The sequence below is a fragment of the Blennius ocellaris genome, assembly GCF_963422515.1.
Source record: "Blennius ocellaris genome assembly, chromosome: 18".
Classification (NCBI taxonomy): Eukaryota; Metazoa; Chordata; class Actinopteri; order Blenniiformes; family Blenniidae; genus Blennius; species Blennius ocellaris.
In genome coordinates, this window is record NC_137667.1 from 22,584,665 (window position 1) to 22,599,618 (window position 14,954).

A 14,954-nucleotide genomic window follows, 5' to 3' on the forward strand; every position below is an offset into this window, starting at 1 on the left:
TTGCCAACCAGCAAGGTTTGTGGAGAAATTATCTAAAGTAATTGTTGATATATCCAATTTATTTAATCTTGAACGCTAATATATTCATTTGTGTTTGGTTTCACTTGGTGTAATTTTCAGACCGTCAAACAAATGGTGGCCCAAAAGTATGAGGAGGAACGGGAAGGAGTGAAGATGGAAGTCCAGCAAGCTGTGGCAGCGAGGAGAACAGCTGACATGTGGACATCTGTGAACATGGAGGCTTACTTGGCTCTTACTTGTCACTACATTAATGAGAACATGCAGTTGTGTACATCTGTGTTGGGTGTGTAGTACTTTCCACAAAATCACACTGCTGACAATTTGGCCCAAGTCCAAAGGGGCGTGATGGAGGACTGGGCCAGAACCACTAAAGTAAAGTGTCTTGTGAGCGACGCAGCACCAAACATGATTGCAGCCACGAGACGGCTCCAAATTCGGCACTCAATTTGCATTGTACATAGTCTAAATGTATTGTTAGAAGATCATGTGATCAGATCCCCACACTTACATCCAGTAGACACAGAGCTCGGCACATTGTCACATACTTTAGATCAAGCACAACAGCCAAGGAGAAGCTTGCTCAAGTGCAGCAACAGATGGGACGACCAACCCTGAAACTCACCAATGAGGCGCCGACACGCTGGAACAGCACATATGAAATGCTGTCAAGGCTCCATGATGAGAGGAACCAGTGTGGAACCTCTGGCCTCAGGACAGATGTGACTCCACTGACAGCTGGTGAGCAGAACATCATAGGAGAAACACTTCTTGTGCTTGCTCCTTTCCATCAAGCCACAGTGGAGTTGTCTGAAGAGAGGCGAGTGTCGGGGTCAAAGGTCATCCCGATGATGAGAATGCTCTATCTTGCACTAGAGCGTAATGCTTCAACCTTGCACACACAGGCAGCCATACACCTCCATGACCAGCTGAAGCGTGGAGTCACAGACACTGCTTCCAGTCTGGAGTCATTCAGTGTGTTACCATAGCAACACTTCTGGACCCCACATTTAAATCACTCGGGTTCTGCAGTTCCTCCAAGTGCAATGAGGCCGTCAGTCGACTGCAGGCAGAATGTGTGTCTGTAATCGGACGCACAATGAGCCCCAGCCAGGACCGTCTTCTCAACAGCAGTCTGCACCCACTTCAGCCATGTTATTCATCATTACATGTTTGTTGTTGTTTGTAAGTCATGTACTAAAATGACCATTTGTTGTTCTTTAGATAACCTTTGGCAACATCTTGACATGGAAGTGGGCAGGCAGAGCAAAAGTGCCACAGCTGATGCCGTCCAGGAGGAGAGAGAGACCTGGCAGAGGGCAATATTGCCAGGTCCCAGGATCCTTTGCGATACTGGGACAACCAAAAGCCACACTACCCAAACCTCTTCCACCTGTCACTACAGTTTCTCTGCACTCCAGCCTCATCTGTGCCATGTGAGCAGGTGTTTTCCACAGCTGGAGACGTTGTGTCAAAGAAGCGCAACAGACTACATTTCAAAACATTGGAAAAACTTGTTTTTTGGAATAAAAATTTGTAAAAACAAAAATCCCAGTCCCCGAGCATCGTCAACGCGTTCACTTAGATTTTCATGTTATGATACATGTTCACATCATTTATTGAGTGTGCCTAAAAATATCAAAGATATTTTAAATTAAGATGAAGACATGAAATAATATAAAATACAAAGACTAAAGTTATGTTATTGTATATACTCGGTCATCAAATCAGTGTCAGTTGAATCTTTTTCCTTGGTTGCCTGTAGGGATTTTAAAGGTCCAGCAGGGGGCAGTATTCAGTGACACAGTATCGACACTATCAATACAGTGTGGCAGTGTGTCGAAACGCTTCATGATGCCTCATCAACCCATCACTAACATGTAAATCAAAATAGTTCACCAAATCACCAACAACGTCTCTGAGCTCCTCCACTGCATTCTCTGAGTGTCTAACCACACAGGTGATGGATTTTAAATCAGGGTAGGAGTCACACAGGAGGAGCTTAGAGCTCAGGCCCTCCCCTTATGTTGGGCTCCATCTCCTGTCTAAATGTGGCACTACCCTACATCTGACCCAAGCTGAAGTGAAAAGAACAGGTTAGACTTGAGGTGTTTTCTTCACTGTTTCCCTTCTTCATGCTTGGCAAACCAGACATCAGCCCATTTAATCATTGGTGTGTGTCTTTTTTCCTCTCTCTCTCTCTGGCCACATCAACGTGTCCTTCTGACAGACACTGAAGACAAAGCACAAAGGTCAGAGTGCCACGATTAGGAAATTGTCACCAGGCTTCATTAGCAGTTCTCTACAAGGTGCCTTTGAATGAAATACATTATGTAGAAAACCTGGGGAGTGTGCAGTTTCTCTCTCATGAACAAAAACATCTACTGCTGATTGGAGCTCAATGGTGCAGCTGCTCTTCTATAATGTAGAACCAGACTTTATACAGGATGACACATCCTACTTGGAATGAAGGAGACTCAACCAGAACTCAACCATTGTCTTGTGAGTATTGCAGCAGGGCCTCTCCCTCCCTCAGTCCGGTGCAGATGTTGATGCGTCGCAGGGCATCCATCGTGCCCCTCTGATGAAGTGAAGCGCCTCCATCCTCCATTCTGGACGAGGCCCGTCGTCGCTGCTGAGCTGGGCCTGACGGGGAGCGGCAGTAAATGCAGAAGTGGGAAAGAGGGGAAGTCGTCTGCTCCTACATGTTGGAGATACAAATTCATTACTCAAGTTTAGAAGCTGGCTTGTCTTTGTGTGTGTGTGTGTGTGTGTGTGTGTGTGTGTGTGTGTGTGTGTGTGTGTGTGTGTGTGTGTGTGTGTGTGTGTGTGTGTGACAATGTGTTGTCGTCTGTCCACAGTGGAGGTCGTTGTCACGACCTCAGCAGGAGAAGTATTTTGAGCAGGCGAGAGTCGAGGCACAGCGCCATGAGGAGAACAACCCGGGCTGGTCGACCACCTCTAACTATGTATGAACTCTCTGCTCACCTGAAAGTCAGAAATGTTCATATGACGTCACTAAAACTGTAAAAAAAAAACATTTTTAATGAACTTAGTTATTAACGTATTTTCTGTTTTTAGACAAAGAAAAGACCAGGAATAAGATCTTCCAACCACCAGACACCATGGCGGCCTGTTTACAACGCCAACTGCCTCAACCAGGGGATTGGATGAGCAACTTGGACCAGATGTTCCCACATCCAGCCACGATCCAGCCCGTCTTTAATCCCCACCAACACAGTGACTGACTCTCGCCCTGCCGCTGCCCCACTGCAGCCCTGATCTCCCGTTCTGTACATATGTAAAATAAAAACTATTCATTATAACTATCATCATCTGGTTTTTCATCTTGCGTCAGAAAAGTGACCACAGGGAGAAGTGGCTTGTGGCGGCCAAGTGTTCATAGCGACGTGGCTTTTTGATCCTTCCATGTCGGCTCTTCCTCTCATTGTGAAGCAGAATTCACCAAGCGTTGGATTGTTCACCCACTAATAGGGAAGGTGAGCTGGTTAGACCGTCGTGGGACAGGTTAGTTTGACCCTACTGATGATGTGTTGTTGCAATAGTAATCCTAATATTCTGCATGATGTGGCAACAGATTCTCACCTCCTCATCTTGAGACTCGTCTCCAGTGGGTCTGTGTCCTCCCACTGCCTGGCGGGAATCTGTGGTCCCTCCGCCTCTCCGCCTGATCGTCCGGCCGACGTTGGTTGTTGAGCCGTCGTCGTTCGGCCTGCTCAGCCAATAAACGCTCCTCTGCTTGACGACGCTGCTCCACCTGCCGTCGCTTCTCCACCTGGTCATCCAGCCGACATTCGTTATTCAGCCGGTGCTGTTGGACCTGCTCAGCTCCATGATGCTGATCAGCCTGAAGACAGTTCTGGACTGGATCAGCTTGACGATGCTGATCAGCCTGATAGTTCTTGGCTTGATCGTCTTTCTCATGCTTCTCGGCCTTGTGATGTTCTTTGGCCGCCTGAAGCTGCTCGGCCCCCTGGTCCTTCTCGGAGTGTGGCTGCAACTGCTGCTGCTATTTGAGGTAGAACATGAGAAGAAAGACACCGTTAATGTCCACAGAAGGACACAGAGAGGAAGAAGTCACAGTGATCTTCTTCAAAATCAAGGGCAGGCCTGATTTGGGCTTTTTTTACTTTATTTTATTTCATAAAGTTCTAATTAGCGCAGCATATTTTATGATACCCCACCATTGATTTAAGGGTGTATGCAATGTTCATTTCACATTTATAATAGTGGTTTACATTCTGTCTTGAGCGAACATACTCGTCATAAGTTGTATTTCCAGGTCATTATTCGAATTGTAAACAGCACTTCCCCGTGGAGCAGGAGACTGAGCTTCCTCCGTGACCTTCTGCTGAGCGGAATGCGAGGACGAGCACTCAGCAGATCAGGGATCCAGCATTCAGTAGACTGGAAGTAAGAGAAAGTCATGGTTACCAGCGTCGTCATGGCTTGTTGACTGTCTATTCTATACTATGAACATTCTAAACAGCACTCACCTGAGGAACATGAGATGGAGCTTCCCCTGCCGCCCACTGCTGAGCAGACTGACGGACCCCAGACCGACGAGCGGTGAACTTCAACCAATGAGATAAGCGGGATTCTGTGTTGTCAAACTGGTGAGTGAGTATGCTGTCAGCTCATTGGTCAGAGCCAGTGGAATACGTTTACCGTAAAGTTTGGTATAAAGCGCCCTGTTTATCTGTATACGTACCCAATTTAACACAATCGTTATGCAGTATATTGTGCTAAGTTGGGGACATATAAGTCACTATTGGGGTTGCATTTGTGTTGATTGTTTTGTGTTGAGTCATTGGTTTCATGTGTTCAATAGCTAGATTTGACGTTTAGTTATGAGTGTATTTAGTTCTACAAGAGTTTCCTGGCAAAAAAGGAAGAAAACCAGCCTGACAAGCAATATTGCAGTATTGTAAAGTAGAGTACTCAAATACTGAGACAGCTTTTTGTGGTTCTTCTGTGTTTGCAGACTGTTTCTCAGTTTGAATAAATGTATTCACACCTGGAAGAACATGGTCATCATTGTGTGTAGGAAACATTTGTAGTCAGGTAGGTAGGCAGGCAGGCAGGCAGGTAGGTAGGTAGGTAGGTAGGTAGGTAGGTAGGTAGGTAGGTAGGTAGGTAGGTAGGCAGGTAGGTAGGTAGGTAGGTAGGTAGGTAGGTAGGTAGGTAGGTAGGTAGGTAGGTAGGTAGGTAGGTAGGTAGGTAGGTAATTAGGTCGGTACCAGAATTAAAGCTGCCAGCAGCATTGAACAGATCCTCACTAGTCAGCGATTGGAAGCATGTCCCCCAGGTGGCGCTGCCTGTGATCATACATGTACAATTTGAGGATGAGTGGAATATGATCATAACTTTGAACATAGACAAAGACGTGAATGAAATGATTTAAAATGAGACAGTAGGTCCCAATAGATGCACTGTTATCACTGTATAGATGTCTGTTTGAGCCTCACTTGAATTATTGTGACTTCATCTGTACCGACACATCCTCTACTTACACAACAAAAACTTCTGACACTCCAAAAGAAAGCTATAAGAATCATTTCATAGTTGATAAACTCCTCAACAAATGCTCTGTCCAATAAACATGGTCTCCTAAAGCTTCCTGAAATTAATCTTTATCACATTGCATGTATTATGTATAATGTTAACAGGTCAATATTAGATTATGTGAACTCATTCCCTCTCACCAACATGATATCAGAAATAAACTACTTCTAATCGGTAAATATAGAAAACTAAAATGTACCAGTTCTGGTATATGTCATAGAGGTCTAAACTTATGGAATGAGCTGGAAAGCAACTTGAAACAATCAGACACACGATCCATATAAAGAAACTAAAGAATCCACTACTGGAGAGTTATGTTTACATGTGACTTAGTACTCACAGGGTTCAAAGGTTCTCTGTACATGGATCAAATCAATGTATATGATTTACTGTTACATGCACATAATTGTATTAATTTGTCTTAAACAAAAATTGTCCTCAGTTGTGGATGTGAGCGTGTGGCTGGACTGGGATCAGCACCAGAGACCCTGCAGTACGTTGGATCCAGTTATCTAGGTTGATGGACCTATCATGTATATTATATCTCTCAAAAACTGTACAGTGAAATCCGTCTTCTAGCTGCTTGAGCCCTGCCACAGTAAATTCAACATTCATGAAGTCGTAATGAATGAGACCATTTCCCATAGAAGGCAAACGTGTCAATGTAAAATTAAACCTCCAGCACAAAGTGGCGCTTTTCTACTTATGTGTTGTCGGTCAAATGTGGAATGTGTCTGACGTGCATTTGGGCGGCTCGTCTGACTTCGGGTTGCATTTGACCACTTTTCCTTCTCAATAATTGGGACTTTCAAACAGTGTGTGTCTCCTCTGCAGGAACCGGCCTGCGGTGCAGACGTCCCGCTGCGAGGCGCTCCAGATGAATCCCAGGAAAATATCATCTAAAGACGGAGGCTGGGCGACCGGTTCTCCCTCTTGGTGTCGTCCCTGCAGCTGTGCCCCAGAGGGCGTCGCCATGATGGAGCTGTTTCCACCACAGCTGTCACCACTGATCAACCTGCTACACGGCTGGTGGAGTGAAGGGCTACGGCCTCGGCCATGCCGACTCTCAGCATGCAGGCTTTTTTATTGGGGGGGGGTCGGTCATCTCTGCACAGATGTGGCAGTAAACGTGAGGACATGCGAGAGCCTCGCCGAGCACCTGTGGGGCTGGAGCGAAGGGATTTCTGCTTCATGGCAAATACTCATGACATGGAGATGGAAGTTTGTGAAGTTATCATGCAGCGAGGAAGCAGATGGTTGTCCGCTGAGGCACACTTCGTACAAAGGAGAACAAATGTGGCAGGTGTTCCCTGACCAAGTTTATTACAAAACAACATAAATCTGTTTCCAAACAAGAGCAACGTGAGGATTATCATGTGAAATGAGTATTGTTTTGTTTTGAAGGATTTCGTGGTGCCCTTTAGAGGCAGTAAAGTTATAAAACATTGTAACATGATTTAAGCATACAACTGCACAAAGCGCTTGTAAATGTATAAAGAAAATATGGGCTGTGAGTCTAAATGTCTTTTCTTTTGAACACAAAACTTTGAAATCAAATTGTGAAAAAGAAAGTGAGCCATGAAAATATAATATAGACTTTTATCTGTGTTCATTTTGTGAGTTTTTGACCAAAACTTATGTCAGAAAAGTTTCTAGGAAAATATTTCAATTAGTATCTTTATTTTACTCTGATATTTGGCCTCATGCTATGATCAGCCATAACATGATGACCAGCTTCTTTGCTGCTAAGACAGCGCTGACCATGGAGACATGGACTCCTCCAGACCTCTGAAGATGGTTTGAGGTGTCTGGAACCACATCCGGGACGTTCTGGAGGCTGTGAGGTCTCAATGGATTGAACTCCAATCCTTTTCCTCTCCTTCTATTTCCTAACCCGAACCAGAACAGCAGAACGTCTCCACCTCTGATCCTGGTTCTGCAGGTTTCTTCCTGTTAAAAGGTTTTTTTTTCCTTTTCACAGATGCTTCTGGTAAATATTTCGTGTTTATCTGTAAAAATGCTTTGAAATTATGTTTTATTCAGCAATATATGAATGAAAGTGAATTAAATTTGTCGAACACATCGTGGCAACTTGTAGGTAAAGCCAGTTAAATGATCTTGTTCCTGCATTTTATTAACTTGAGGTAATGACTTATTCACATGCATTATTTTTTTTTCTCTATGGCCTTTCAGGGGCTCCATAGAAAAACATTAAAAACAAGTCTAACTACATTTAATCAGTTTGTTTTAATGAAACATCTTGTATTTCTTTAAGAAGCACTTTGATTTGCTTTGTGTCTGAATGGCACTCTATATAAATTGGCCTTGCCTCAAACATGTCCAAAACTAGTCTGAAAAACCTTTAAAACAAGTCTAAAATATGTCCAAAACTAGTCTGAAAAACCTTTAAAACAAGTCTAAAATATGTCCAAAAAGACAAAACAAACACAACTTTATTTATTTATTTAACTTTATTATAGTTGAAATTGTACATAAACAGTCCACAAATATCCCCAAACTAATATAAATTTCTAAAAAGTGTTTCTACTGCATTGTGCATGATCTTACTGAAAGACGTGTGTGTGAATGTGTGGAAGCCTGAGTGGGGATGTAATGACCACGAGTGTCCACCAGGTGGCGGCGGACCTTGGAGGGTCAGTGTGAGTGGCAGTCACTGCCTCGAACCAGACGCCTGCCTCCCTCTGGTGTCCGTTCGAGTTTTTATATGTATGTATGTTTCATTTAGCCTTTATTTAACCAGGAGAACCACATTAAGATTAATAATCTCTTATACAAGTGTGTCCTGAGGAGCTCAGGGACCTACAGTGCATATTTGTTTTGTGACTGGAGGGGGAAAATGAAACTCCACACAGAAACACCCTGAATTTGAACCCACAACCTTCTTGCTGTGAGGTGAGAGTGCTAGCCACTGCTCCACCATGCCACTAAGCATCAACAACCATCAGGTAATCAAATGTAAAGTAATGCTACTCATTGTATGGTAATTAAATCAAATGATAGAATGAGAGTGGATTTTTTTCATTGTTATTTATTGTCAGAAGTGTGTGGCTGCTGTGGGGCGGCAGCGGGGAACTGTGTCACTGTGGACCAGGAGCCGGACTGAGGCTGGAATAATACACTTGGCCTGAGTTGTCCAGGCAATAGATGGTGGAGGAAACAGGGGGCCTTGGTGGCTGAGGAGGGTTTTGGGCCTGATTGTGGGAGGCACCTCTCCTTCCTGGTCGTTTTCTCCCCTAAAAACAGAAAATACTTTAATAACAAGTTGACTTTTAAAACAAACCAACAACTTTTGAGCAGTTTGAGTGACGTCTTGTGAACATTAATGAGTTTCAGGTGAGGAGAGAGTTCATACATAGTTATTGGAGGTCGACCAGCCTGGTGTTTCTCCTCGTGGAGCTTCGCCTCAGCTCTCGCCTGCTGGTAATGTTTCTGCTGCTCCTCTTTGGATAATGACTTCCACTGTGGAGAGACGACATCACACTGTCAACACACACACACACACACACGTAATGAATTTGTATCTCCAACATGTAGGAGCAGACAACTTGCCCTCTTTCTTTCGTTTTCTACAGGCACCAACAACAAATGTTCAGAGAAGCATTGAGGAAGAGTTCCAACATAAATCAACATATAACAGGATGTATGGGGTTACACCTGAACATGTGATTCACACTCAAGTGAAGCAAAGCTGAAGTAAAGCTGTTATGGCTGTGAGCCGGTGCGTGGGGTTTCTGAAACACAAAAGCAGACCCGGAGCCAGAGCAGGTGCAATTAGCAATAATTTATTTCTATTGCAAGACCTGGGAGAAGAGGGAACGGAGACTCTGGGATGCAGAGTGCACAGGCAAGGGGACTGCAGCAGGGAGGAGCTGCACAGCGAGGCGGGGTGGCCGAGGACCCTTGAAGCAGGGAGTCGAGGAGCTGGGGACTCGGAACAGAGACACAATCTTCTGGCACCAGATCTCCTCACTGCAGGGCTGAAGAGGTGGAGCAATCAATTAGCAGATTACCTGCAGGAGTGTCAGTGAGGGAGGATCCGGTGCTGGAGGAGGTGTGGATCCTCACAGTGAGGGTAAAGTGAGCTGTCCTCTTCATAGAGTTAGACTGAGGGAGGAAGAAAGTGATTAAAGGGACAATTCACCTGTCTTCTATAATGTCAATGAGTATTTGAGCAGTACATGTCTCATAAAGAAATTTAGGAGTCTGAGTGTTAATAATTCTATGAAAGTATATTAATATGTAGCCCGTCTATAGCCTGCAAGCCGATAGAAATAGGGCCCTGAACTCGTTATTATAAAAACAATAATATTAGTTTTGGGATTTGAAAATTAAGAGTACCAGAAAACAATCAATGGCAGCCGATGATGGTAAGTAGAGTTCACTGTTTGGTTTTTTTCACCTTTCACCTCAAAACAATTCACCGCCAACAATGTGACAAAGAAATCTTAGTAAAAGTTAACAAATAAGATGCTACTTTATTACAAAAAAAAAGAAACATTGCAACAATAAACAAACAATCATGAAAACCTCGGCTAAGCCGGCATAAAAGTCTTTCAAAGCAAAATAACCCGTTGCGGGCCAGTTAAGTGGGAGTTCATAGGGAAAAATAAACTCAGTCTTGTTCTCCCAAACAAGTGGAATCAAATTCCATGCAATACCTTCTAGAGGTGGTGAGGTGAGTCGGTGGTACAAGTTGGAGCTGGGGGCAGAAGCAGTATGCAGGAGGTGGTACAAGTTGGAGCTGGGGGCAGAAGCAGGATGCAGGAGGTGGTGACGAGGGGCCGCTGGGGTCCCACGTGGCCAGAGGAACTCTGAGCCTCTCGGGGGCTCAGAGCGCTATCTGGTGATGGCTGGTCGTCTTCGGAGGGAAAACAGTTCAGTTGCCGTTGATAGCTCGGACACACGCTGCGAGGAGTGGACGTCTATTCCACCACTGCTCACTTGGTTGAAGGCAGTATATCTACAATGAAGTTCTGGGCTAAAACTTCATCCGTCGTTCGCTCAGTCCACACTTTGCTTTGTCAGCAAAACTCTCTCCCTCTCTCTGTCTGTGTCTCCTTCTCTGCTCTCTCCCAGGCTGGTTCACCCACACCCTCTTCACACCTGTTTCCCTGCACCCCTCTGCTCACCTGAGCTTCCCAATTATCCAATGAGCAGCCATCAGGCTGCAGCCAGGCCCACAGCCATCTCTCCACCCAGAAACATCACATTTCGTAAAATACACAACATGAAGTACACAAATAAACAGTTGAATACACAAAATGAAATACATCAAACATTCAAATAAACGTTTACATGTTGTACCTTTAACAAACCAAAATAAATGTATTTGAATCACCTTTTAATATATTTTAAACTTTTTATCCCACTACCAGGGGCATATATTTATCAATGTTTTAATAATATTTTCCACTGGGCTACACCCTCCCCCTTCTGAAGGTCTGATGTCCTCAGCAGACTATCAATAGTTCACCTAGTGGATAAGAAGTGGGAAGTGGTCAAGTGTATGCTAGCCCTTTCCAATCTTTATGACCACGCCTCTATGTATAATAGTGATCGGCTGATCTTTGGATTTTCCTGGTGCATCATAATTTAACCTGACAACTTGTTTCACTGTTCTTTTGGGACGTGTCCCACTTGTGCTTTCTGGAACGTCGGCTGTCTCAGGCTGTTTGGATTGATCTTGGGAATTTCCAGTTTAGACATTCTCTTCTTCGGATGCTTCTTGTGAGCGTTCGCTGTCCGATTCCGGTGAAGGTTCCCGTTCAGGTTCACTTCCGGAGTCGAGTGAAGATTCCTGGTCTCCGTCCTGAAGGGGTTCCTCCTCAGAGTCATCACTTCCAGAAATTTCAGATGGCGGCTGAGAAACAGGATCATCTTCCTTCATCACTATTGAAGGCCCTTGGTCCACAAGATCTTTTCCCCAGGTGAACTTAGGCCTTACAGATCTGTAGAACTCCAATTCAGATGATGAATCAGAATCTTGTGCCTCCTCCTGTGTGGATGTCTGAACCTGTGGCTTTGACCTCGCTGACCTTTTGGATGTGGCACTTCTTGTTTTTGGCTTTGTTGGTGCGTCACACTCCATTTCAGCTATTGGTAGTCGCACCAATTCCCCAATAGGCAAGATGTGATCTCTGTGTATAGTTTTCAAGCCTCCTCTTCCATCTTCCTGTCTCATCTTGAACACTGGTAGATTGGGCATTCTTCCAACTACCACATAAGGAACGGGACTCCATTTATTCTCCAATTTGTGTTTGCCTTTCAGTCCCCAATTCTTGAGTAACACTCTGTCACCAACTTCAAGAGATTGGAAACTTACTCTCTTGTCATAAGCTTTCTTGTTCTTCTGATGGGATTGTTTGGCGGTTTCAGACGCCAGATGGTAAGCTTTTTGAAGATCATCTTTTAACTTTTGCACATACTTCGCATGCTTTTCCATCTTCTCACCTGCTGTCGTTCCAAAACACAGGTCAACAGGGAGTCGGGCTTCCCTTCCAAACATGAGGAAGTAAGGGGAGTATCCTGTGGAATCACATTTAGTGCTGTTGTATGCATGAACCAGATATCCTACATGTTGACTCCACTGTTGTTTCCTTTCCTGACTCAGGGTTCCAAGCATGGAGAGCAAAGTCCGATTGAACCTTTCCGGTTGAGGATCTCCTTGGGGGTGATATGGCGTCGTCCTTGATTTCTTGACTCCCATCATTTTCAAAAGATCTCGGATCAACTTGCTCTCAAAATCCCTTCCCTGATCGGAATGGATTCTGGTGGGCAATCCATAGTGCACAAAGAACTTGTCGACCAGAACCTCTGCAACAGTTTGAGCCTTCTGGTTCTTTGTTGGGAAAGCTTGTGCATAGCGAGTGAAGTGATCTGTCACCACTAACACATTGCTAATGCCTTTGGAATCTGGTTCCAGGGACAGAAAATCTATGCACACAAGATCCATAGGTCCGCTGCTCATAATCTGATGTAATGGAGCTGCTCTTTGACCTGGGGTCTTGCGTACCAGGCATTCTCCGCAGTTCTTGACATGCTGCTCAGCCTCTCTGGCCATTTTGGGCCAGAAGAATCTATTCCTCAGCAGATCAGTGGTTCTTTCAATACCAAGGTGTCCTACATCATCGTGCAAGGATTTAAGCACGGCGGCTCGAAACTCTTTTGGTAGGACTAGCTGTCGGAACTTTTCACCTGAAGGTCGCTTGCTGCCACGATAAAGCAAACCCTCTTTTATGAACAGTTTGTCTTTTTCTCGTTTCAGGTGAGAAAGCTCCGAGTTGTTGGGACTATACTCAGGCCATGACTGCTGTTGAACTGCCTGCATCGCTGGTCCAACACTTTGGTCTTTCCTCTGTGCCGCGATCAGTTCTGACTGGGACAGAAGCTCCAATGACTTCAGCTTCATTTGAATAGGACAGGTGTAGAGCTCAGGAACAGCAGCAGAAGAAGCTCCCAACTGCTCCACATACCTCACAGAACGGTCAGAGGAGTGGATGAAGACATGCTGACAGACGGACTTAACACCATTCCGGGGTATAGTTTTCCATTCCGTGTCATCTTCAGGCTCCTGGAAGTTTCTGGACAGCAGATCAGCATCAACATTGTGCTTGCCTGGTCGGTACTGTACATCAAAGTCGTAGGTGGATAAGGCTGCAAGCCATCTGTGACCAACAGCATTTAGCTTTGCTGTTGAGAGCACATAGGTCAAGGGGTTATTGTCAGTACGGACTGTGAAGCGAGCTCCATACAGATAATCATGGAACTTGTCCACCACAGCCCACTTGAGTGACAAGAACTCTAACTGATGTATGGGGTAACGCTTTTCTGACTGGCTCAGTTTCCTGCTCGCAAATGCAACTGGTCTCAAGCCCTCATTATACTCCTGATAGAGAACGGCTCCCAGCCCCTTTAAGCTAGCATCTACGTGTAAGATGTAGGGCTTGTCCGGGTTAGCAAAGGCCAGCACTGGCGCATGTGTCAGAGCGTATATGACCTGATGAAATGCATAAATGCATGACTGATCCCACCTATCTCCAAATGGCTCTGATTCTTTGAGGTAGGTTTTATTTGGGTCTTTGTTAGCTTTTCTGCTTTTTGGCGTTGGAGCATAGCCTTTGGTCAACTCCGTCAGTGGCCGAACTATAGCAGCATAGTTGGCTATAAACCTTCGATAGTACCCACAGAAGCCCAAGAAAGATCTCAGAGTCTTCAGGTCAGTAGGCTGAGGCCAGGTTGTAATAGCCTCCACCTTCTGTGGGTCTGGTGAAACACCATCTGCTGAGACAATGTGTCCCAGATATTTTACCTTAGGTTGACAGAATTGACACTTGTCAAGCGAGAGTTTAAGTCCAGCCTCCCCAAGGCGGTCCAGGACTTTGAGAAGTCTCTCCTCATGTTCCTCCAGTGACTTTCCAAAGACAATGAGGTCATCCAGGTACACAATGACTTGAAGGAGATTCATGTCACCAACCGTCTTCTCCATTAATCTTTGAAATGTTGCAGGGGCTCCAGTTATGCCCTGAGGCATCCTTTCAAACTGAAAGAACCCCAGGGGACAGATGAATGCGGTTTTCTCCTTGTCCTCTTCGGCCATTGCTATTTGGTAATAACCACTCCTGAGGTCAAGGACAGAGAACCAACGGCTTCCTGCCAGGGAGTCCAACACATCGTCAATGCAAGGGGTGGTGTACTGGTCAGGAACTGTACGGCTGTTCAGCAACCTATAATCAATGCACATCCTTATCGATCCATTCTTCTTCCTCACGATCACGATAGGAGATGCATAAGGACTGCGAGACTCTTTGATAATGCCTGCGTTTAAGAGTTCCTGTAGGTGTTTCCTTACATCATCAATGTCTGCCGGTGTCAGGCGACGTGAACGCTGTCGAAAGGGCCTAGCGTCAGACAGACGGATCGCGTGCTCAACGTCTTTTGCTAAACCCACATCCCACTCAGTCAAAGAGAAGACGTGGGGTCTCTCGGCCAGTTTCCGCTTCAGGCGATCTTTCCACTTTGAGGGCACAGGTGAGTCTCCAAAGTTGATGAGATGGGAGTCAAAAGCTCCTACTGCAGGTTTGTCAAGAGGGACAGATACAACACTCTCGGTAAGATACATTCGTCCCATGATTGTTCCCACAGGAATGATTATCTCTTTCAGAGACTGGTTCTGTACCAAAATCCGGAAGCTGTTGACATTGACTGCATCCCCTGGCACTACCATTGGGTGTAATAGAACACTTCCTGGGAGTGGGGACAAGGGGGACATGTCAAACATCAAGATCTCATGACCAACAGGCCGTCTGAGATCAACCTTGCAGACCATTTGC

General features: G+C 45.2%; 1 protein-coding gene across 1 annotated transcript in view; it reads right to left on the reverse strand.

Annotated features, from left to right (window-relative positions):
- The window catches only part of LOC308143587 (microsomal glutathione S-transferase 1-like), a gene marked incomplete at both ends in the record, with an annotated part of 136,850 nt that extends 134,260 nt beyond the window's left edge, over positions 1-2,590 (reverse strand). The window contains one exon of the mRNA XM_080514449.1: positions 2,512-2,590. Within this exon, the coding sequence (XP_080370575.1) occupies positions 2,512-2,590 (79 nt within the window). The remainder of the gene's footprint in view (positions 1-2,511) is intronic.
- Between the last annotated feature and the right edge of the window lie 12,364 nt (positions 2,591-14,954).